The sequence below is a fragment of the Hoplias malabaricus genome, chromosome 15, assembly GCF_029633855.1.
Source record: "Hoplias malabaricus isolate fHopMal1 chromosome 15, fHopMal1.hap1, whole genome shotgun sequence".
Taxonomy (NCBI): Eukaryota; Metazoa; Chordata; class Actinopteri; order Characiformes; family Erythrinidae; genus Hoplias; species Hoplias malabaricus.
Genome location: NC_089814.1, coordinates 8,413,852 through 8,439,152, shown reverse-complemented (window position 1 = coordinate 8,439,152; position 25,301 = coordinate 8,413,852). Strand labels below are relative to the sequence as shown.

Sequence of the window (25,301 nt, the reverse complement as noted above, 5' to 3'; positions counted from 1 at the left end):
AGGTGTGTGGTGTGTTCTCCCTGTGTCTGCGTGGGTTTCCTCCGGGAGACTGTTTGTGAGGTGTGTGGTGTGTTCTCCCTGTGTCTGCGTGGGTTTCCTCCGGGTGACTGTCTGTGAGGAGTGTGGTGTGTTCTCCCTGTGTCTGCGTGGGTTTCCTCCGGGTGACTGTCTGTGAGGAGTGTGGTGTGTTCTCCCTGTGTCTGCGTGGGTTTCCTCCGGGAGACTGTTTGTGAGGTGTGTGGTGTGTTCTCCCTGTGTCTGCGTGGGTTTCCTCCGGGTGACTGTCTGTGAGGAGTGTGGTGTGTTCTCCCTGTGTCTGCGTGGGTTTCCTCCGGGTGACTGTCTGTGAGGAGTGTGGTGTGTTCTCCCTGTGTCTGCGTGGGTTTCCTCCGGGTGACTGTCTGTGAGGAGTGTGGTGTGTTCTCTGTGTCTGCGTGGGTTTCCTCCGGGTGACTGTCTGTGAGGAGAGCGGTGTGTTCTCTCTGTGTCTGCGTGGATTTCCTCCAGGTCTCTGGTTTCCTCCCACGGTCCAAAAACATGGAGGGTAGGTGAATTGGCTTCTGTAATACCTGTCCTGGTGTGTGAATGAGTGAGTGAATGTATGTCTGTATGTGTGTGAACCCAGATATGGATTGGCTCTCTGTCCTGGGAGTCTTCCAGATGGACAGTGGTTCCTGGTCGAGAGTACGCTGTGTGCATTTGGCTGTAGCTTCTCACCAGTGTGTGTGGATTGAGTGTTCTGAGCGTTCTGAGCAGTGTGGATTGTAAAGGTGTCTAGAAACGCGATATATAAGTGTAACGATAGACTGTTCTCTGCAGAAACTGTGTAACAGTAATTGCGCAGTTACTGGCATCAGTGCATATGCGCAAGCACAAAAGAAGTGCTAAGCTATCGGTTGTAATATCAGCAAAAAATTAAAATCAAACAGATACCAATAATTAAAAAATCCACATATCGACAAATAATAAAACAGACGAGGACATATCATGCATCACTCACCTCTCCTCCACTGAGACGACTCCAGGGACGCAGTCTTCCTCAGTTTTTTCCTGGCGTTTACCAGCTGACTGCTGTCAAAGAAGCGAGCCGAGAAAGGGCCAAGGGGGCTGTCTGCTTTGGGCTGCTGCACTGGGCTGCCCCCCTGTCCTTGGTCTTGCCCCTGCTCCTGCCCCTGCCCCTCACCAAGGTTCTCCTCCAGTGAGGGAGGAGGTGGTGGAGGAGGTGGAGGAGGAGGAGGAGGAGGAGGAGTTGGAGGAGAGATTGGAGATGTGGAAGAGTCCAGGAGGGTCAGTTCTCGGGGCGGAGGAAGAGAGGACGGCCCCAGTGTCTCCGGGGCAGATGTAACTGTTGTGGGTAAAGACAAAAAGCCTTCAGGTCTCCGGAGCTCTGGGACGGTCATGGAATGTTCTAGAGGAGCCGGGGTGTCTTCTGTTTGGACGCTGGCCACCTGGGTCTGAGGCTGCTCTGCTTTCACAGCGGCAGGAGGCTGGGCCGAGCCGTTTTTCTTCCTGGAGTAGGCCAGCCGGAGCCGGGTGGACTTCAGGGTCACCTGACCTGGGTAGCGCTAGATTAGAAAAACAGGAAAGGACCCAAAAACCATTAGCATCTTATAGGACATGAATACACCCTGGGTTAGAAACAAAGACATTTTAGAAGGAAGTTGATTCATTACATTAAACATCACAGTTTAGAGCCTGTGAGCAGGCGGAGTAATCCTCACATTACAACCAGGTTCAAACTTTATAAAAGCAACACTGTATTTATTAATTAAAATCACAGCTTGAAAATCTTTGTGATACTCCATTGGCCTGTAATAGGGAGAACAGCACTGCAGAAAATGCACTATGTAACTTTTGGAGAACAGTAGTAAAGCACCCACGCTTCCTGGCCCTTGTCCTCTTGATTTCATTCATTCATGCATTAATTATCTGTAACCCTTATCCAGTTTAGGGTCGCGGTGGGTCCAGAGCCTACCTGGAATCATTGGGCGCAAGGCAGGAATACACCCTGGAGGGGGCGCCAGTCCTTCACAGGGCAACACAGACACATTCACTCACACACACAACCACAGACACTTTGGAGGCGCCAATCCACCTACCAACGTGTGTTTTTGGAGCATGGGAGGAAACCGGAGCACCTGGAGGAAACCCACGCAGACACAGAGAGAACACACCACACTCCTCACAGACAGTCACCCGGAGGAAACCCATGCAGACACAGAGAGAACACATCACACTCCTCACAGACAGTCACCCGGAGGAAACCCACGCAGACACAGGGAGAACACACCACACTCCTCACAGACAGTCACCCGGAGGAAACCCACGCAGACACAGAGAGAACACACCATACTCCTCACAGACAGTCACTCGGAGGAAACCCACGCAGACACAGGGAGAACACACCACACTCCTCACAGACAGTCACCCGAAGGAAACCCACGCAGACACAGGGAGAACACACCACACTCCTCACAGACAGTCACCCGGAGGAAACCCACGCAGACACAGAGAGAACACACCATACTCCTCACAGACAGTCACTCGGAGGAAACCCACGCAGACACAGGGAGAACACACCACACTCCTCACAGACAGTCACCCGAAGGAAACCCACGCAGACACAGGGAGAACACACCACACTCCTCACAGACAGTCACCCGGAGGAAACCCACACAGACACAGAGAGAACACACCACACTCCTCACAGACGGTCACCCGAAGGAAACCCACGCAGACACAGGGAGAACACACCACACTGCTCACAGACAGTCACCCGGAGGAAACCCACACAGACACAGGGAGAACACACCACACTCCTCACAGACAGTCACCCGAAGGAAACCCACGCAGACACAGGGAGAACACACCACACTCCTCACAGACAGTCACCCGGAGGAAACCCACGCAGACACAGAGAAAACACACCACACTCCTCACAGACAGTCACCCGAAGGAAACCCACGCAGACACAGGGAGAACACACCACACTCCTCACAGACAGTCACCCGGAGAAAACCCACACAGACACAGGGAGAACACACCACACTCCTCACAGACAGTCACCCGGAGGAAACCCACACAGACACAGGGAGAACACACCACACTCCTCACAGACAGTCACCCGGAGGAAACCCACACAGACACAGGGAGAACAGACCACACTCCTCACAGACAGTCACCCACTTTCTGCAGCGCTGCAACTTCATAACAATAAGAACCAACTGACAGCAAATTGCTACGACCTCTTGCTGAAGCATGTTTAGACCAATGAGGTGATTTCTTTCCCCTCCTCCAAGCTACGTAGTGCAGTTTCTGCAGTACTGAGCCCAGAGTAGCAACATCCGAGGCTCTATTCTCACCACTGCAGCTGTGAATCGGTGAAGCGCAGAATCACAATGACCCTGAAGCTGTAATTTTAAAGTAAAAACACTACCTAGTTCCTTTAAATGTTATTACAATGAGAAACATTGCCCGGGCTGACTGATATACTTGGAGTTTTCCCAGAGAAAGCTTTAACCTGTTTAAAGCTGCGCAGTCTGTCGAGTGTTTTCTGTCTCTCTTGGCTGACTCGGGTGTTCCTCACGTCCTCCTCTTCCTCCTCATCCTGCGGGGGAGAAACGCAAACATTGCAAAGTGTCTGCTGTGTTGTATAATTGCCCACCGAGTGTTGGAATAGTTTCTAATGAAAAGCACATCTCCTGAGGATGAAAGTGAAGGAACTGTCTCGCATCATTAGCAGTTATAAGCCCTATTCGGACGGGGGGAGCTGGGGGAATGTCATTTTTCCACAAGATGTGGATTCAGACTGGATAAGAAATCTCAGTGAAAAATGCACAGCCGTCACACAGTGTGGATCAGACCCAGCAGAGCTACTGGAGTTTTTAGACTGTCACAACTGTTCTGAGATCAGCCCTATCAACAAAAAACGTACAGCCCTCAACGACTATCTTCTAGTGCTTCATAACAGATCACGGGCGAGAAGGTGGCAAAAAACTGTACTAGTCCTTCACACCGTTATTATAACTGATATTATAAACCATCTAATGGTAACGACACATGTTCACAACACGTTTGTGGGCTACTAGTGTGAACAAAACATACCTACAGGTCGTTTTGGGGATTTGAGCGTTGTGCTGAGCTTTTACTTTTACTTAAACTCTAATCCTCAAATAAGTGGGCGAAAGACACAAAGCTGTTTTAATTGGTTGTTAGAAAATGTTTCTTAATACACAGCAAAACGGATAGACATCATCCTACAATCCCACACCTGCTGAAGAGCATGCTGGGAGTCGCAGGCCTGGCCACTCTGTCGTTGCTGCAGTTTCTGGGTGTGATTGACGATGCAGATTTCCTGATGAAGAAAAACTCCAGTCAGCACATCCTTGTGTTTCCAAACCGTCAATCAATACCACCCCATCACCTCTGGCTGAATTACCCAGGACTGCCCTGAGAGTGGTCGGTACCTTTTTGTTTTTGAGGTAGGCTTTCTTGGCGGTGATGCGTCCCCTCTTGGCCTCCAGCTGCCGAGTCCTCTGCTGCAGCTGACTGACATCGTCTCTTAGAGGAGGGAAAGGAACAGAGGGGTCATCAGTGGCCTTCATGGCGTCCGGACTCTCGTACGTGTCGTAATAAACCACCTCGTCCTGCCTCTCTGTGTGACACAAACACAACAAAGCCCATCAAACACAACCAAAGAAATGCATTAGATATAATATCTATTATAAAAGATATAAAAGGCTAGCTTTAATGAAATTCCATATGTTTAATCCATTTATTAGTCTTAAACATGACAGCATTTCAGCGCCTGTTCCTTTAAATGATAATGAGCCGCTCTCTGTTCGCCCCGACCCCGAGTGCACAGCAGTGAGGAGCGAGGAGCAGAAGCTCTGTTCTCTTCGTTCTCCATTTCACTGCTTTTACTCAGTGCTTGTTGTGTCTTTTTTGTTCCACTTAACCACGTCTCTGCACTCTCACATAAATTAAATAAATTACAGGTCCAGCGCTGTAATTGAAGAGACTCAGAAAAGGGGGCGGGGCAATTCCAAGCAGTGTAGGAAGCCCACAGAAAACTGAGTGCGTGGTCTTGTTTCGCAGTGTGTTGGTGGGTTACAAATCCCCAAATTAATGTTCACATGCACTGAATAATCGATCTATTTCTCAGTATTTCTCAATGTGAGCAATTCAGAACACACAAATCATATGCACTTTTCAAAACCAATGGTTAATGTATGTTTATTAAAAAACTGACCGCTCATTTGTCTACGCAAACTCTGAAGCTGCGCAGTCAGTAATAGCTCCTCGTATTTCAGAATCTCAAACTGGATCTCATACAGCTGCAGCTGGAGTTCGTAATACAGTGCCTCCATCTGGTCCAAACGTGCCATTGCATCCTCTCCTCCCTGGAGACCCTGCATCTGTGAGAGAGAAACAGTGAGATTTGAGGGGATTACAGCGGTGTTCCTCAATCCAGTCCTCACAAAACGTATGCTGTGTTGTCCTGCGGTGTGTGAACAGAGCTGGCAAGTCTGGAGTGTACGTCTGAGATCCGATGGATTATAGTTCTTCAAATCCAGTCCTGGTTTTTATAACCACTGGTAGGTAAAACTAGATGATCAGTAAACAAATCGCATAGCTACCGGTGATTATAAAAACCAGGACTGGATTCTGGATGCAATCCCATCAACCAACTGGGAGGGGCTTCTGAGCTGTAGGCGAGCAGTGGAGCGATGTATAGAGTTAGAGGCAGGAACTGACAGCACATTCATAGAGCTGTATGAACTGAATGAAGGTGAAGATATACCTTTACAATTAAACCAATTTTAAATTATTACAGGACTTTTATGTTGGTAATAATTCAATGTTGGAAATACAATATTTGGCACAGTGTAAGTGGCAGTTGGTGTTGTCCAGTCACGGCGGCAGGGAGCACCAGAAACCTCACCCCCGTTGTAACTGCCGTCGAAGACGCAGTGAAAGAGTCCTTACGGCAGTTTTAAGATTATTTGATATAATGTGCCTGAGAGCCACACTAAGGAAGGCTTCAAAGAGCGGCAGGATACAGAGACGACAAAGGCCTATCCATCATTCAAGTTGTTTACATCTGAGAACTGGCGAGTCTGAATATACACAAGAAGACTTTATAAACTATGTGCGGACACTTTCTAACCAGGAATGGGCGTGTTTTCAGTTCCTGGAGAGAAATTTTAGAAAGTTTTTAGACGGTAACCAGCTCAACTAGAATCAGAAAAATCAAAGACGTATTTACTAGGAGAGAGCCTACACGCTGGAATGAACTAATAACGTTTATAAGTAGCCTATTTATTAAAAATGGAATGTTCTTGGCATGTCATAAGGACGAGAAACCCTTCAGATTACTTCTGATAAAATACACTGCTCGGATTTTGAGTGAATTACTGCTGTGCACAGCATTTCCATGGAAACCTACAGCTGCAACGCAAAGTGACTGAGTGGAAAATCAGTTACGGTATGTACGAGAAGTTGTCTATCCGGCTTTCAGGAAGGCAACGGGATGGAGACGACAAAGAGAACCAAGGACGGTGGGCAAAGATTAGCTAGCTGCATGTGGAAGAACAGAAGAAATAAAGATTGCTCTTAATAAAAGTACAGTTAGCGATGTGAATCACATCTATAAACATCACCGTGCTAAGTATCAGGGCCATGAACCCTGTGAAGAGAACTACGGAAGTCCTCCATGGAAAGGAGTAGTGTTAGATGGATATATGGAGTTGTGTTACACTTCTAAACTTGTAAAGTATCAGCCGCTGATAGAGATTCTTTATGCGAGTGGCTGTTCATGTAAAGTGGTTGTCTTGGTGTTCGGAAGTCTAGGGCACGTGCACAGGTTGTAGGACTGGGAAAGAGGCAGGCTAAGCACATAGTGAAGTATCTCTGCGGTTATAGGGAGGTTATAATGGTATATGGTTATAATCCATATACACATGCATACCTCCTCTCTGAGTCCATGTTTCCTCTGCTCCAAACAGATCTCCTTGGCGCGCATCAGTTGCAGCGTTTCCTTGGAAACGGCGTACTGCAGTTTCTCCATCCGCTCCACCGCAGCTCCCCACGCAGCCTTCCCAAACTTCCTTTGGTCCGCACGCATGCGCTCGTACATCACTGAAACACACACGCACAAACACACATAAACACACACTACTGTCTCTTGTCAACAATTACAGCATAAGCTTTGCACATGCATTTGACGACACCCGTTAATCTAACGTTTCTTCTGAAGTGAAGGGTATAGCTCGTGGTCTTCCCTCTGGCCCACGCTTGGCACTGAGTGCCTGAGATTGAGTGGGGTGTTTGCCAGGGTTGTTGTGAGGAGTCAGATGTGTTAGAACAGTGGAAACTGAAAAACACAGAGAAAGAAAAGTAAAGAGAATGTGGTACCTTTCTGAGCTCGAGCTGTTGTCTCAAAGTACTTGACGGTGAGGTCCTGGATGGAGAGCACGGCAGTGTGGGCCTTCCTTTGCCAGTCCTCATCCTCCCTTCTCAGAGCCTCCACTCGTCGAGGTCCCAGGTACTCCGTCTCCAGAGAGATCTGATCAGCAAAGAGACAGAGACTAAACACCCGGAGACACCTCAGGTCCAGCTCAAAGAAAAACAAAGCTACCACCACTGCACAGAATGTAAATTCAGGACTGCTTTTTTACTTATTTCACTGTTTTGCAGTGGTGTTGACCAGAGCAAGACGCATACCACGTTTGAGTCCTGGCTCCACTCAGTGGTTCTATTGAGTCTTGGTTCCTGCCAGTGTTTCTTCTTCTAGATCCGTCTTTATTTATTGAGTTCTGGTTCCTACTAGTGGTTCTTTTACATCTGTTTCTCTCTGAGTTTCTTCTTCATTGTTCTGAGGGTGTTTTAGAGACTTTCTTCCTCTCAGTGATTATTTTAAATATTATTTCTGCTTTAGATTATTTTATTCCTCCCTTATTTTGGTTGACCGCTGATATGTCTTGCTTTGAACTCTTCTTTTGGTCTTTTATGAAACGACATTGTCTTGTTTTATTACTGACGGCAGACAGAATTCATACCACAATACATTTCTACAGTTCAGTCGATATGATATAATTCCGATATCGATATAAACACCAGAAAACTGCCCAGAACAATCGAGAAACATCTGACATTACCGTCAAACATTAACTTCTTGGCTTTATCGATATTAATATTTCTAAACTTTAAAAAAACTGAACAGAGTGTGGTGTGTTCTCTCTGTGTCTGCGTGGGTTTCCTCCGGGTGACTGTCTGTGAGGAGTGTGGTGTGCTCTCCCTGTGTCTGCGTGGGTTTCCTCCGGGTGACTGTCTGTGAGGAGTGTGGTGTGTTCTCCCTGTGTCTGCGTGGGTTTCCTCCGGGTGACTGTCTGTGAGGAGTGTGGTGTGTTCTCCCTGTGTCTGTGTGGGTTTCCTCCGGGTGACTGTCTGTGAGGAGTGTGGTGTGTTCTCCCTGTGTCTGCGTGGGTTTCCTCCAGGTGACTGTCTGTGAGGAGTGTGGTGTGTTCTCCCTGTGTCTGCGTGGGTTTCCTCTGGGTGACTGTCTGTGAGGAGTGTGGTGTGTTCTCCTTGTGTCTGCGTGGGTTTCCTCCAGGTGACTGTCTGTGAGGAGTGTGGTGTGTTCTGTTTAAGATGTTTTTGGAGCATATCATAACATTTATAGACTATAATCGCTTTTTGGAACATGCTGCTATACATTTACCCTAAATAACTTTGAAACCCACTAAAAACAGACTAAATCTCATTAAATGTATATCTTGTCTTTGTTGGTTTGGTCAAAACGGATTTACCAATCACTGCTGTCTGCTTTTATTTGCAAACGTCCAACTGACCCATCATTTTTGAACTGGGTAATAGATGTGGTATAAAGAAAATCAAGACAAACACAGTTCTTCCTCATGCATGTAACTGACATATGCACTAACACAGGTGCACAAACTGAGGTGTGTGTGTGTGTTTCCAGAACACAATGTACAGAAATGTGCAGCTCCATGGAGACCTTCTCAGTGCACAGCATGCACACAGTTAAAAATTATTTTAATGTAAAACAGATGCTGCTGCGGCTTACAGTAGATCACGTGTGCTGGTACATACACACACACACAGACAGACACACAAGGGTCTTATTACTGCAATACTCAAGTCACAAAAAAGTCACACTCCTGTGAGAGATGTTATAGTTGAAGGTTATTTTCAAAGTTTTAGTGGAGTCACAGGTCTTATTTGAGAGAGAGAGAGAGAGAGAGAGAGAGAGAGAGAGAGAGAGAGAGAGAGAGAGAGAGAGAGAGAGAGAGAGACAGAGAGAGAGAGAGAGAGAGAGAGAGAGAGACAGAGAGAGAGAAAGAAAGAGAGACAGAGAGAGAGAAAGAAAGAGAGACAGAGAGAGAGAAAGAAAGAGCGAGAAAGAGACACAGACAGAGAGAGAGAGAGACACACAGAGACAGAGAGAAAGAGAGAGAGAGAGACAGAGAGAAAGAGAGAGAGAGAGAGAGACAGAGACACAGAAACAGAGAGAGAGAAAGAGAGACAGAGAGACAGACAGAGAGAAAGACACAGAGAGAGAGAGACAGAGAGAAACAGAGAGAGAGAGAGAGAAAGAAGAAAAAAGCAGACTTTAAGAAAGAGTAAGAGTCCGAGTCTTAGGAATTAGACGCGATCTCATAGCTCAGGTATCTTGTATTTAAGCTGGCGAGTGTGTGCACACAGCTGGAGCTATAGACCTCTATGTTCAACTTCAACACCATTCTCCACACCATTTGGACATGATTCGTCCCTAAACCCCCCTTCGTCCAAACTTTTACAGGCAGATTTTCATACCACTTCATATTAGATCTGCAGGGCATTGAAAGGGCATTGAAACTTTTACTGTGTCATTTCATTATAAACACTCAGAAGACGATCTGCTGGAGGTGGAGAGTTGATAAAAACGCTTTGTGCTGTGGACACCTGGTTCCCATCACTACCACTGTAAAGAAATCTGAGTCTCTGCGACCTCTACAATCAGCCACTTCACACCAATACACCGACTAACCACTGAAGAAGACAGAAGTGAGAAAAATGACCTAGAACAACAAGACTGTGATGTCAGACAGAGGCAGCTAGCATCCCTTGGTTTCAGACAAAGGAGATTATCGCTCATAAAAGTATGGGCAGTAATTTGGTGAAAACCAGATGGTACGTCAGCAGTGTAAAGGAGTGCCAGTGTGGGGGATGATGTGATAATGTCTCATAGCAGGTTTGGACGGTAATCATAACCTTCCTCAGTTCCTGGTCACGCCCCTTTAAGAGCAAACACCTGTCTGTGGTCACAGATGTGCAACAGGAACCACCGGATGACCACTGTGAATTATGCATGATCTGGACAGAGTATGAGCCAAATTAACACACGCCGGCATTCGCCAACCCCAGACGACTGTTACACAACAAACTGTGGACAATGAGAGCTAGAGTAGGGATGAGAATGGAGTCTGTTGGCATTGAAGGGCATAGGTTACAGCTGATTAGCTGCTCACTTCTCCTGAGGTTCCTCAACTCCCCGTCCAGCCCCCAGGGTAGGATTTACCAATCTGTCGCCTTTACCTAAAGACCTTCCTATTGATATTGCGGAGGTCCCTTCTGAAGATCTGAACGTAGAGGACTTTACCGAAACCCAGGAATCACTATCCAAGCCTCGAAGACCGTGGTCCACCTTAAAAACTACTTGTCCCCTTGCTGCCAAAATTAAATCAAGTACCACATGGATCCAATTCGAATACGTCAGGAGTATAAGACATGCTGCCTGAGGGAACATGCAGGACCGTTCTGACTTTGCCCTCCACCATTCGGAGTAGATTAAGCGTGTGAATGTGTGTACGTGTGCTCTTTGCTCGGCTGCGTCTGCCCCAGCACATGTCTTATTCATGCACGTCTTCGGGGCCTGTATGTAATATGATAGCCATGATACACTTCTTTAGGTCACCTGATAAGACCACCCCATGATACCTCTTTCATTTATGAGCACATGGGGACTCTACTCTGTGACATCTGTGGATTTCATCACTCGATGTCCATTCATCCATTTGTTCCCTTCATGCATTGATTAGAAGATGGTTCCGATGCCTGACATAGGGCCGTAGTTTTATGAGGAGTTTAAGCTTCAGAACAGAAACATAAGTGACTACAATGCATAGGCCTTCATGGTTTACAGCTTGGAGAACGTACCCTCCGACATAACACACACTCACTTGTATTATTACATTTGTGAGGACTACTGAGTTAATATATGAAAGCAAATTATCAAACAAATCAAATCAACTACAACATCTTATCCTCTCCTCTATCCAGCTATGATCCAGATTCTGGGTCACAGTGGTAAAAGCAAGCAAAGAAACCCAAAACAAATGAAGCCACGCCTTTGTGAAAACAGTCACGCTTCCTGGACGATAGTTACCGGGACCTATCTGTGGAGCCAGGCCTGGGCTGGGTATCTGGTGGTGGGACAGACCGCATTAACAGCCGGGGTCAAGCTGAAGAGACGTCATGGGACGACTTTGTGGACACATAAGCCACAGGTCTGAGGGCAGGGGTGCGGTGGAGGGCACTTGGGCAAAGGGCATGGACAGAGGAGCTGCCAACATAAATATTAACAGCAGTATGTTTCATTGGAACAGTTTCATACTAATGTAACTGTATATTTACTCGATTTAACTGAATGCCCTCATTTTTCTCCTTTTCTCTTGTTCTTGCTTCATACTGTAAAGCACTTTCAGCTGCATTTGTACGCATGGGAGCTGCTATATAATACATTTATTATTAATATGAATACATTACTAACTCATGTCTAATGTTTTATGAGTAACGTTAACAGTGGCACTTTTTCCACTTGGATAATATGAGTCTAAGACCCCTGATGATAAACCCAACAGCACAATGCCCTTGTTTCTGTGAACTGAGAAAGGTACAGATATCCTGTCTTTCGCCCAGTTCCCTCTTCCTGCTTCTGTTCCAGACTGACCACATCTCTGTACATAAATAACCCTTTTTCAGCATGTCCCTTAAATTTAAACCCTCAGAGCAACATAGAGCCCTTCCTCCGGTGCTTAAAATAATATGCAAGAAAAAACAGGGAGGGCTTTGTCTTGGGGGAAAAAAAGATCAGACTTATTTTAAGGAGTTTGTTGATTGGCTGATGGCGCAAAGTAATGATATGTCCCTATGTGCAAGGAGCTAAGTATAGTCCAGAGAAGAAGCATCCAGAACTGGCTCAGAGACTCTGTTAAGGCCTAAATGCTATTGAACTGCTGCTGGTGAAATGGCTTTGTTTGACCACAAATCGCAGGTGGTCTCAGTGTGGTGTGTGTGTGGACATGTGTGTGTGTGTGAGAGAGAGAGAGAGAGAGAGAGAGAGAGAGAGGGAAAGAGAGAGAGAAAGAGAGTGTGAGAGAGGGAAAGAGAGAGAGAAAGAGAGAGGAGTTACTGCAAGTCTGTACTTGAAAGCTTGTCCATATGAGTGTGTTGTAAAGTGTGTGTCACAAGTTAATGAGTGTGTGTGTGTGTGTGTGTGTGTGTACTTTTACTCATACAGTTCTGACGGAAAACTAAAAGCCACAATTAAATTAAAACAGCCATTAAGTGCAAGCGACTCATTTTACAGATGTCCTTAATTCAGAGTTCGGTTATAAATCCGGACGAAAATAATTGAGTTTCCAAAACTGCAACTAAAAAAATAACAGCGATTAAAGCTTTCGAATCAGATCAGATCTGAGCACATCCACAGCTGTCCGTGTCCTTCGATCCACTGTGAGAAAGAGAACAACTTAACACTATGGGTCTGAAAGAATGTGGAGATGTAGCGAAGAAACCCATGCTCAGAAAAGGAAATAGACACAAAAGAAGAAGCCAAACAAAGGCATTGTTTGTTCTCACTGTTCTCAGGACAGTGGACTGACCGCCCTAGAGCCCAGACCTCAACATCACTCAATGTGTTTGGGATGAATTTGGATCATGAGAAGCAGAAAATGCAAACAATATCTAAGACTGAACTTTGGAGGAGTTTTTTTTCCTGCTTTTGTCTCCTGACATTGCAATAAAGAGAATGTGTAGTTAGTAGGTCATCAATGGGAAATATAATGAATGCAGGGTGGTCTCTGATTTCAGTGATGTATGAGAGGTAAAATGTGGCAGCAATATAGAGACAAACAGTGTATGGGCTTAATTCTTCTGCTTCTATTACTCTCACTGACGATATGAAAAAATATGCAAATACACACACACACACATACACACATTCATATTACACAACCCTGAGTCATTAAGTGTAAGGAAAGGACCAACAGTCTTAACTGAAGTAGTGGCTTATTTGCATACACCTGTGTGTGTGTGTGTGTGTGTGTGTGTGTGTGTGAGCTAGGGTTATTAGAGTGCATGAGAATCATTTTCATAACCTGAAGAGGAAATAAAAATGTAAATTATCTTTGAAATCCTTGCCATGAAAAGAACATACAGATGTTTAACACAGATCCTGGAACATTGCTGGAACCCCCTTCAGCCACAATTTCAACTAAAGAGAGGAGTATCTGGGGTATTTTCGCTGTGCTGCGGTTATCCTCAGGGAAGGGCACGTTATTCTATTATAAATGTAGATGCAGCAGTAAACCCGTGAGAATAAATCGCAGTAAAAGTCGCAGCTAAGGTTTAAAAGCAGAAGAGAGTGTCACCCTCACAGTTTCACAGGGAGAAAACGTAAAAACTACTGAATAATTTACAATAGACTATAAATATTGAATCCACACACACACACACACACACACACACCTGAGTGAGATTGGTGTTGTGTGGATTGTGCTTTGAACAGAATGAGTAAATAGAAAACACTTTACGTTTTTCTTAACCTTAAGGGAACTGCAGATCATTTTGTGGAGATAAGGCCAGAGTAAACGAGGGCAGATCCTCTCATTTATTCAGCTGTCAGCAGGACAACTAACAGAACACATATCTACACCATTAGCATTCCTGACTGAGGCCAGATTCACAGAATTCCTCCCTTCACTGCTCAGCAAAGAGCTCCAAGGAAAACTAATCCACCACAGATCACAAAAAAAAAAATAAAATAGAAATAGAATAAAAGAACGAACGAATGGCTAATGGTGGACACTGCTGGCAGGAAAGTTAATCCATACCAGATCCTCACTCTTTCAGAACGATTGTAGTTGAGTGTACAGAGCTGGCAGGCTGATGAGATGATCACAGAGCCTTTGTTGAGACGGGGAGAGGGAGAGAGAGAGAGAGAGAGAGAGAGAGAGAGAGAGAGAGAGAGAGAGAGAGAGAAAGTGAGTGAGAGATAAGAGATAAACAGGAGTCAGGGATGTTTCTTCAGTGAAATAAAGGGAAAAGTCACAGAAACGCGCCATTTCTTGGTTCGTCTCTTAGTGTTGCTGCTGTTTCCTCTTACACCTCCTTCAGAAATGACGGACAATGGGAAATAAAAGTGAATAATTACACAATTACAGCCACTCGCTGCTATATCAGGAATGAGACAGGAACAATACGCTTTCTTTCTGCCTCTCGTTAGACTTCCGTCAGCTACAAATCAACACAGCCATGTACCCCAGACTACACTGCTCCTGACAGAGCAGGCTACAAACTCACTGGAACAGGCCAATCTGCTCGTGTTAATAGTGTGGTCAGTTATTTAAACATGTAAAAATGTGGCCCAATAAAAAGTGAAGGAGGAAAAAAAAAAAAAAAAAGAGGTCAAAAGCAAGTGCATTCCAGTGAGATGTGATCCACGTAATCAGTAAATGGCCTCCAGTCAATGACAACTCACATTGACCTCAGTGCAGTAGCATTGCAGGGGTGTGTGTGAGTGTGTGAGAGAGAGAGAGAGAGAGAGAGAGAGACAGACAGACACAGAGACCGAGAGAGACACAGAGAGACACACAGAGAGAGAGAGAGAGAGAGAATGTGTGGTGAGTCTACACCAGCATTACAGTAAGACAAATCCTAACTAGGCTCCATTCACATAATTAACTTCACTAAACATAATGCTGCTGACAGGCTTTACACACACACACACACACACACACACACACACACACACACACACACACACACACACACACACACACACACACACACACACACACACACACACACACACACACACACACACACACACACACACACACACACACACACACACACACACACACACACACACACACACACACACACACACACACACACACACGAACCAGTGCACCAGTGACACACTTTACAGACAAGCAGAGGAATACTGAGAGATAAAGTTCTAAGCAGTGATTGGGGAGAGGAACTATGCTGTGGGCATTTGATGGCATTCAACCACAATAAAATTAATAACTGCAGGTATCTTAAAGCAGCTAAACTTTTGGAAAAATATTGAAATGATTCAAAATTAGAAAACTACATAACAATGTATATTTTTTTATCCAAAAAAATCTGTATTAACATAAGATCACTGCCTAAAGAGGACAGTATCTAAAGAAAAAACCCAACTTGCTGGCAATTTAAAAAGATTTTATTCAAAGAAATTCTGGAGCATTTCTATTGGTTCATTCCTCATTAAATATTCACACCGTGTGAAGAACAGCTGCTGTGTTCAAATCATGTAGGAAACTAAACATCCACAAACATGGAGATACATGTTTTTCTTTGGAAAGCAACGATATTCATTCATTTGTCTGTAACCACTTCACAAGGCGACACACACACACGCACATGCACACGCACACGTTTGAGTCACCAATCCACCTACCAACATGTGTTTTTGGAGCATGGGAGGAAACCTGGGAGCCTGGAGGAAACCCACACGGACACAGAGAGAATACACCACACTCCTCACAGACAGTCACCTGGAGGAAACCCACGCAGACACAGGGAGAACACACCAGAATCCTCACAGACAGTCACCCGGAGGAAACCCACGCAGACACAGAGAGAACACAACATACTCCTCACACATAGTCACCCGGAGGAAACCCACGCAGACACAGAGAGAACACACCACACTCCTCACAGACAGTCACCCGGAGGAAACCCACGCAGACACAGGGAGAGCACACCACACTCCTCACAGACAGTCACCCGGAGGAAACCCACGCAGACACAGGGAGAACACACCACACTCCTCACAGACAGTCACCCGGAGGAAACCCACGCAGACACAGGGAGAACTCACACACTCCTCACAGACAGTCACCCGGAGGAAACCCACGCAGACACAGGGAGAACACACCACACTCCTCACAGACAGTCACCCGGAGGAAACCCACGCAGACACAGGGAGAGCACACCACACTCCTCACAGACAGTCACCCGGAGGAAACCCACGCAGACACAGGGAGAGCACACCACACTCCTCACAGACAGTCACCCGGAGGAAACCCACGCAGACACAGGGAGAACACTCCACACTAAGCTCTTTAGCCGATCAAAACCTGGTGAGATCTAGTGGGATTTTCAAACTAGCACCAAAGCAGCTCAAGCTGTTTAATAACACGAACACAGATTAATACAAAGTGTTTGCCCACTCCACAGTTATTCATTCTTTTTTCATCCACCATCTCCAGCTCTGCAGACTTTGCAGATGCCTGCTGTACCCCTCTTGAGCTGTTTCTTTCTTTCTCTTTTATCGTTCCCTCTCTGATTTCCAGATCCCTGACACTGCCCTTAATATCATTAACCCAGGGCTTATGGGGGTCACCATGACAACCCACAGGAAGCAGGAGGTTATTACAGCATCAAAGTCATTGTGATGCTCCTCTGAGCTGTTATAGGGAGAACAGAGCCTCTGTCATTGCTACTCCAGGCTTAGAACTGCAGAATCTGCACTATGTAACTTTTGGAGGAGGGTAGGAAACCACTATTTTACAGGACAATGCTGTAAAAGAGGTGTACATTCTGCAGTTCTAGGGGGAGCCCAGGAACAAAAACACCAAATCTTGCCTTGTATTCTTTTAATGTGCAGTAACTGCTGTTTTTACAATCTTCACACTGAGGGGAAAACAGAAGGAACAGAGCAGCTGCACATGAATCAAAATGGCGTTTTGTCACTGTGTCAAGAGGTACGACATGGTAGGTGCTGAGCTGGAACACATGGGTGGCACTAATAGTCATGTTAACCTCTGAATGGTTAAGTACAAACATCATAGAACCATCACTTGAATCACACAAACACCATATTAAGAACCCACCAGTTACAACCTCTTTTTAACATCACTATAACAGACTTGAGACGCCACAGTGGAAACGACACAGACCGCTCAGAACTGGTCGGCTGCTGAGGTACAAACTCCTATCTGTGTACGGTCAGAGGGCAGATACAGATCTGGAGTCCAGTGTCAGAAACAAAAGGATCTTCAAAGTGATTTCACAGCATTAGAAACCAGTATTCAGCGTCCTGTTAAACGCTCTCTGCTCCTCTGCTGTGGCTACTCTATTGTGTTTAAGTTAGGTTCGTGTTATATGGGAAATCACAGGACAAAAAAAACAGCCTCCAGATGCTCCGCCCTGTTTCACAGGCCATACTGTACCTCCCAGTGAAAAAACACCATAAGGTCACTTTATTGGGCACTGTGCTGCACACAGAGTTTGTTCTCTGCATTTGAACCCAATCCGTGCAGTGAAACACACATTTACACACACACTAGTGAAGATTAGGGGGCAGTGTGCACACAGCACCCAAGGTGGCATAGTGAGGGTTAGGTGCCTCGCTCAAGGGCACTTCAGTCATGACCTGCCGGCTCTGAGGATCGAACTAGCAACCTTCCGCTTACAAGCCCAGTTCCCCAACCACCAGGCCACGGCGGCCACCATCTTGGAGGGCCAGTATCTTTCAGACTTCATATGAAATTCAGGCTCATTTTAGGACATTTTTTTCATATCGTACTTTCAGACCTAGTGTTTGTACATAGTATAGTTAAAAGCCAGAGCTGTGCAATTATGAATCTTTCTCCGTGAACGTGCCGATATGAATGTGTAATCATGTTTGTAAATATTTGTTTTGCCTCTGTGTGTATTTTCTGACCTTTATCTGCTGTCGGCGCAGCATGGCTAGTTCCCTCATGTCTCTGAAAGGCTGCAGTAGATAGTGGTAGAGCTCAGTGGTGGCCTCCACCAGGTCTCCGTAAGCTTCATCCTGCTCGGAGTAGAGCTGCAGCAGCTCCACCATGCTCTCCATCCCCCGCTGCTTCTCCAATAGCTACAAACAGAGAGATACAGGGGAGAGAGAGAGAGAGAGAGAGAGAGAGAGAGAGAGAGAAAACATCACACTGTGTAAGTCAGGTGACAACACAAAACACAATTCAGAGAAATGTGGCTGTTGTTGTAGTTACAGGGTGTAAGAGGCAGTCGATTAACAAAATGAAAAAAATAAGAACAATATTTTTGTTAGATGTGAATCCCCTCGAGAAATAGGCTTCTAAATCACATACTCACCTCTACTGCCTCTCTGTATTCTGATTGGTTGTTCAGAAGTGTGTAAAGCAGACATGCAGCTGCTTTACTTTTCATCAGCACTGGGTCTTTTTAAATGATAAACACAGACTCCTAACAGCTCCTAGTTCAGTGGGCTACTTCTTTAAAAGCCGAGCAGGTCGTGTGTGTGTGTGTGTCTGTGTGTCTGTCTGTCTGCGTCTGCGTGTGTGTGTGTGTTTGTCTGCGTGTGTGTGTGTGTGTGTGTTTGTCTGCGTGTGTGTGTGTGTGTTTGTCTGCGTGTGTGTGTGTGTGTGTTTGTCTGCGTGTGTGTGTGTTTGTCTGCGTGTGTGTGTGTGTTTGTCTGCGTGTGTGTGTGTGTGTTTGTCTGCGCGTGTGTGTGTGTGTGTTTGTCTGCGCGTGTGTGTGTGTGTTTGTCTGCGTGTGTGTGTGTTTGTCTGCGTGTGTGTGTGTTTGTCTGCGTGTGTGTGTGTGTGTCTGTGTGAGTCATCAGCTAAAATCAAGAGGTGATGTAATGTGAGATAGTGGGAGACGATTAATATTTTATACTTCAGGCCTGTCGCGATCAGGACATTTTTGCAGACAGTGATGTCACAGAGATTTGGTTAACACTACAGGTCTGTCCCAAAACCCAGTGAGCTTCCTAGGTAGGCACTGACTGCACAGACAGCTGTTTAAGTAGGTAGCGTCCTTACGGTCATCTGTCCTCGTGAGGAAGATTATTGAGACGCTGTAGTTGGAGAGCGATTGCGTCGCGGCTTGTTCCCGAACACGTGTTTTTGTTTTTTGTTTTTTTTTTTCACCTCAGAAGCTAGCGTCCACTCAGGGTTTCAGCGCGGTGAATTCTACTCATCCTGTTTTAATTGTGTTTTTAATTACTTATGCTCTGGAAGAAGAGTGAAATAGACGGGAGTTCAGATTAAGGTGTCTCAGTAGGCAGCGTATTTAAGGTGTCTATGAATTGGGACAGCCTACACACACTGTGATGTAAAATGCTCTCTAGTTAGACAGCTCACTAGGTGTCGGGACAGACCCTTTGTTGAGTGTTTCAAGCACCTATCCAAGCACAACCAAGTTATTTAATCTTAATTACTGTAAAAGCCAACTGAGAGAAATAACTACAAACATACAGAATAATGTACAGAGTCAAGCAAAGCTGATATTTATATTTAATAGTAGACTCATACAATGTAATTTCAGCCTGTAGTAGTGTTAGTGTACAGGGTGTATTCACTGACTGCTAAATCACATCATAATTCAAGGAATCCACTCAGTAGGAAAAGTGTATTTGCAATAAGACATAAGATTAATTTCCCATTCATTTCTTCCATTCAGAAACTGTGCTGGAATTCCTGATCTGTCTGTGACGCAACTAGAGAATGACGCAGGGCTTTAGTGGTCCCTAACACTGAGGCATCACTATTGTACCAAATGAGATGCATACGTCTTGGTGGTTGGCTTTAGCCGCCGTGCTGTTATTCCTCCCTTCTTCGGAGGAAAACCGAACCTCTGTGTGCGCCGTGTGCCTGGAGGACCAAGCTTTCAATGAGTGAAATTTCTCATTGTGTGTATGAATTAGATGTCTGTCCATCTCTGCATTTCACTGCTGTGCCTCTCCAAGCAGTGTGAGCTCTGAATGCGGCAGCTCTCTCTCTCTCTCTCTCTGTACATAGGGATAATGTGCATCTCTGTTCTTTTCAGCACTGCTCTCAATGCTTCAGATATGAATGGGCTCCTCTCTCTATATCCCTAGTTCTCTCTCTCACTCATTCTCTCTTCTTCTATTCCAGTACAACTCTCTGCCACTGTCTCTCCTCCCCTACTGTCCAGCTGTCTCACCTAGGGCTGAGAGAGACATCACTATTAAACTGAAAGATCTGCTACATGAATTCTGTTATACGTTATCTAACACTTCATGAGGATACACTTCGACTTCATGAGGATATTGTATTATTATTATTATTATTATTATTATTATTATTAGCAGGTAGTGTCGCAGACATATAGCTCCAGGGACGTGAAGGTTGTGGGTTCGAGTCCCACTCCGGGTGACAGTCCATAAACACATGTTGGTAGGTGGATTAGCAAAATTGTCCGTAGGTGTGAGTGAATGTGTGAGTGTGTGTCACCCTGCAAAGGACTGGTGCCCCCTCCAGGGTGTGTTCCTGCCTTGCGCCCAATGATTCCGATGTAGGCTCCGGACCCACCGCGACCTTGAACTGGATAAGACAATGAATGAATGAATGAATGAATGAATGTGTTATTTTTTTCTAAGTATCTTGTGGATATCATCAATGCTTACAATACACTGTTAAACAACAGTGTCATTACAAAGAGAGAATGATGATTCCTGTTTAACTGGATTTTACTGCGGTTCAGTATTTGAAATGTTGACAGCAGTGTAGAATATAAATCTATTTAAAAGAGGCCCTGCTGGATCAATGTGTCAAAACATCAGGATATATACACATTGTTAATTTGCCTTAAGTCATAGTCACACGAGATGTTAACATTTTGTGTTGCTCCAATGTGTGGCTAGAAGCATAGGTAATACAGTGTATTTTGGTGCAGTTAGCTGGTTTTTTTTAAAGAAGTAAATACATTTACTTAACTTATTTAAATATAAAGTGCTAGCTTACCAACAGGGCTGGACAATTATTCAATATCAATATATATCCCAATATAAAATGATTCAATGACAATGATACGATTTTTAAACACATTTTCAATATTTAAATTATTTACAGCATAACTGTCGTCAGTACAGCACACTCAATTTAAAATGTAGTTTAAAATCAAAATTCTGACAAAGCCAAGAGGTTTATGGTTGATGGAGATGTCATGGTTCTTCTTTGTGCTCGGAAGAGCTTCAGTGGATTTTACACTGTTAATATCGATATTGGAATTATATCGTATTCACCTGGAGGAAACCCACGCAGACACACGGAGAACACACCACACTCCTCACAGACAGTCACCCGGAGGAAACCCACGCAGACACAGAGAGAACACATCACACTCCTCACAGACAGTCACCCGGAGGAAACCCACGCAGACACAGGGAGAACACACCACACTCCTCACAGACAGTCACCCGGAGGAAACCCACACAGACACAGAGAGAACACACCACACTCCTCACAGACAGTCACCCGGAGGAAACCCACGCAGACACAGAGAGAACACACCACACTCCTCAGAGACAGTCACCCGGAGGAAACCCACGCAGACACAGAGAGAACACACCACACTCCTCACAGACAGTCACCCGGAGGAAACCCACGCAGACACAGGGTGAACACACCACACTCCTCACAGACAGTCACCCGGAGGAAACCCACGCAGACACAGGGTGAACACACCACACTCCTCACAGTTCACGTTCACAATTGGCACTTTGGTTATATTCATGGTCCCGAGTCTTAGGCTGAAAACTGGATACTGTTGCTGCCTAACAAAAACCTTACATCACTAAAAAAACGAAAATCATCTATAAATATTAAAACAAGACATTGTAAAAACAGTTTATTCCAAAGAATATTGGAGAACATTGGAGTCAAAGGAAAACTGGTGCGCTTAAAATCCACAAACTACAACAATAGAAAAAAAATCCCCAAATCATTCAACCCTGGTCACTCTGTTTGCTTTCTCTCACCCCCCCCCCTCTCTCTCTCTGACACCAACACTGGCTGCTTCAGTGCTCGGATGAACACTGCTCCCACTGTTTACTTTGGGCACTGGTCACTGTGGAGATCAGGAGAAAACCTGCAGCTAGAGACAGAGAGGTGCAAAGAGCAGTTTTACATGAACTGAACTGACCTGGATTCAAACAGCCTTCTCTCTCATCTGCCTCAATATTTGCAGTGGATATTCACCTGGTATGAATCAAATCAGCAACACCCAAAAGACAGCTGCTACACTGCATCTTTTAACATCTAAAAGATGTTAAGAGGGAGTTTCTCTACACTTTGCTGCAGTAACTGCTTCTGTGAAGGCTTCGCACTAAGATACTGAAACACTGATGTGAGGATCTGATGGCAGCCATAAAGAGTCATCGTTCTGTGTTATAAAAATCGACTGATATTTCATGAATTATGTGCTCTGTGTGGTGTCTGGACACTCTGAGGAACTTATACGATGGGTTGAGTATAGAGTCGACTCATTGAGTGAATCGGTTCACAAATCGGGTGCGAATTTAAATCAACGATTCAAAACACTGTACACACAGCCGCAGGGAAACTCAGAGACGACCCACAGCTCGCATTAAACACTGGATTATACAGACTGTAAAGCACTGTGGGAAACCCTGATGAAACCCTGCAACTATGAGTGGTCAGTGGAAAAACATACCCCCATCAAAAACAGGACATATTACAACACTTATCCACAAATGGAACATGGTTCTGGGTGTAAATTAGGGGTGCAACGATACATACATTTCACAATACAATACATATTGCTGTTTTTGATCCACGATACGATACATTTTCGATACAACATGGAGCAAGAACATGATTTTAATTTCCTTTTTTATTTTTTGATGTAGAGGTCAAATACAAACACAACAGTAAATTCAGAAACGATGACTGGTACCAGAATTTTCATGGAAAAATATATTTTTTTTAAAATGGCGCTAACATAAGTTCTACCTAAAAGCAGAGCTTTAAATTCCCCATTTTTCAGCACTGACCTGCTGCTCTCAGCACCACAGCAAAACAACCCCCTGTAGGAGGGACTGTGATTCTACTGGCTGCTGATTGGCTAAATAAAAGGTGACGACCAATGAGAAGTCCCGTATGGGTTCAAAACGGAACGCATATTTAGAGTCCAAACACAGGACGGTTGGCAGCACTAGTTCCAGTCCAGTCTTGATCTCTCCGCTAGCCAGTTCACATCCAGCTAATCGTCCCACAGGCTAACCAAAACAATAGCAAGGCGCTGTTTCCCCAGTAACGCTGGTGATGTCATAGTAACACAGCATTCCTATTACACATTGTGCCACTAGGTGTCGCATGAACGTACAGCACGCCTCAGAACTACGTCCTGCTCTGCAGATGGCTGGAGAGTTTTTTTTAAATAAAATCTTAAATGCATTTGATTCATAGCTGGTATCATATCGAAACCCCCTTATTGAAAAATATTTACATTATTTGTGTATTGCGACACCCCTAGTGTAAATAAAACATGGGTGACCTGGTTTGGTCAAACAACCACAAGAAAGGTCTTTGTGTACAAAGAAATGTACACAAGCACTGAACAAGGGGTTTATTGTTTTTTAATAATACGTCCCCATAAAGCCCTCTTCTATTTCTTCTTTGCATCGTGATTCCTTCACACACCACAGATCCACAGTGGGAAAAAAACATGTATTGTTTTATAATTTCCTGTATCCTCAATCCCCAGCCCTAGACCTATTTTAAGGCGAAGAACTGAGTAAGTAACAAAGCCATGACTGAACAAGATGATCTCGTGCCCTGAAATATGTCACAGGAACGCGTTCAACTTGTTGATGTCTGCTACCTAACACACACCGACTTCTCAAATCTCTTCCGAACACAAGCCGAAGAGCTGCGGTTTAGCGCCAAGCTCATTTCCATACAGGCTCATGACGGAGTGAAGTCACTCCTCTGAAGCGGCTGTGTCTGTTCTGCAGGTTTTCCCACTTTACTGAAAGAACGGAGCTCACACGGAACACTAACGTAGTCCAAACTATCATCAGAGAACACATGGCCCAGGACTAACCCTGAGTTAACTCACAGAGACAGAGACAGAGAGAGGAGTACATAGGAATGAAACATTCATGTTTAAAAACAAGTCCAGTTCATCTCGTCTACTGCAGGAGAATGAATTAAAGGAACACTAGGTAAGGTGTGGGATTTTTGCCTCTGGGCTCGCTATAGTGTTGCAGAGGGTAATTCACTTGTACAGCACTGTCCTGAAATCAAGGGAGAAAGGTGGTTTCTACCCTCCCACAAAAGTTACATAGTGCAGTATCTGTAGTGCTGAGCCCAGAGTAACAACGACAGAGGCCCTATTCTCCCTGTCACAGCTCAGTGGAGCATCACACTGATTTTGAAGTTGTAACTTTAAGGTAACCTTTAAATACTGCCTGGGTTTTTTTTAAGAAATGAATTTAGAAATTGAGAGAATTATTTATTGAACTGTGGGTATGTATTACACTAACTGTTTCAGGGACTCTGTAGAAATGAAAGGAAAAGCTGACAATAATAATAAACATGGAACTGGCAATTATACCTTAAAATGGTTCAGAAATTACATTCTGGCAACAGCCCATCTTCAAATGTTGCTGCTGCTTTCTGACACTTACAGTCAAGCTGGAATCAAAATGAAGCTTGTTTATCTCCGTTGTTCATGTCAGAGTTCGTACTAAATACAGTTTATATCGCCCTACCGTTTAAAATACAACACTCCTGCTTCTTTCTAATCTTCAATCAAATTGCAGTGACTCTGTCTTTTTTTATTACACCAGCAAGAGCCTCTTTTATTCATTATCATTTAAAGGATCAGGCACTGAAACAGGATGTTCTGAACATGGCTGTTTGATCCTTGTAGTATTTTTACCAAAGAAGGCTACTGACGGTCATTAAGACCCAGAAATGTGTTCACTAGTGGAAAGTGGAGAGTGTAGCCTCCTCCATGTTTTTCTACTGTGCAATAAAGTGTTGTATGAATCAGAGTTATAGGTACTATGTTTACATGCTGCTGTATTACTGTATTTATGTATATCCCTCCAGTAATGCTGAATTAGTAGCTCCTGCATTTCTGCAGTTTGTGTGTGTGTTATTCTACAGTGTGGGCCATTTATGTGG

The 25,301-nt window shown here is 44.8% G+C and overlaps 1 protein-coding gene across 1 annotated transcript in view; it reads right to left on the bottom strand.

Moving 5' to 3' along the window:
- Positions 1-25,301, bottom strand: part of jmy (junction mediating and regulatory protein, p53 cofactor) — a 48,657-nt gene that overhangs the window by 6,881 nt on the left and 16,475 nt on the right. Inside the window, exons 3-10 of the mRNA XM_066645260.1 lie at positions 18,065-18,238; positions 7,417-7,567; positions 6,971-7,140; positions 5,252-5,417; positions 4,467-4,654; positions 4,271-4,354; positions 3,521-3,607; positions 1,001-1,565 (exon numbers count right to left, since the gene is read on the bottom strand). Of these exons, the coding sequence (XP_066501357.1) occupies positions 1,001-1,565; positions 3,521-3,607; positions 4,271-4,354; positions 4,467-4,654; positions 5,252-5,417; positions 6,971-7,140; positions 7,417-7,567; positions 18,065-18,238 (1,585 nt within the window). The remainder of the gene's footprint in view (positions 1-1,000; positions 1,566-3,520; positions 3,608-4,270; positions 4,355-4,466; positions 4,655-5,251; positions 5,418-6,970; positions 7,141-7,416; positions 7,568-18,064; positions 18,239-25,301) is intronic.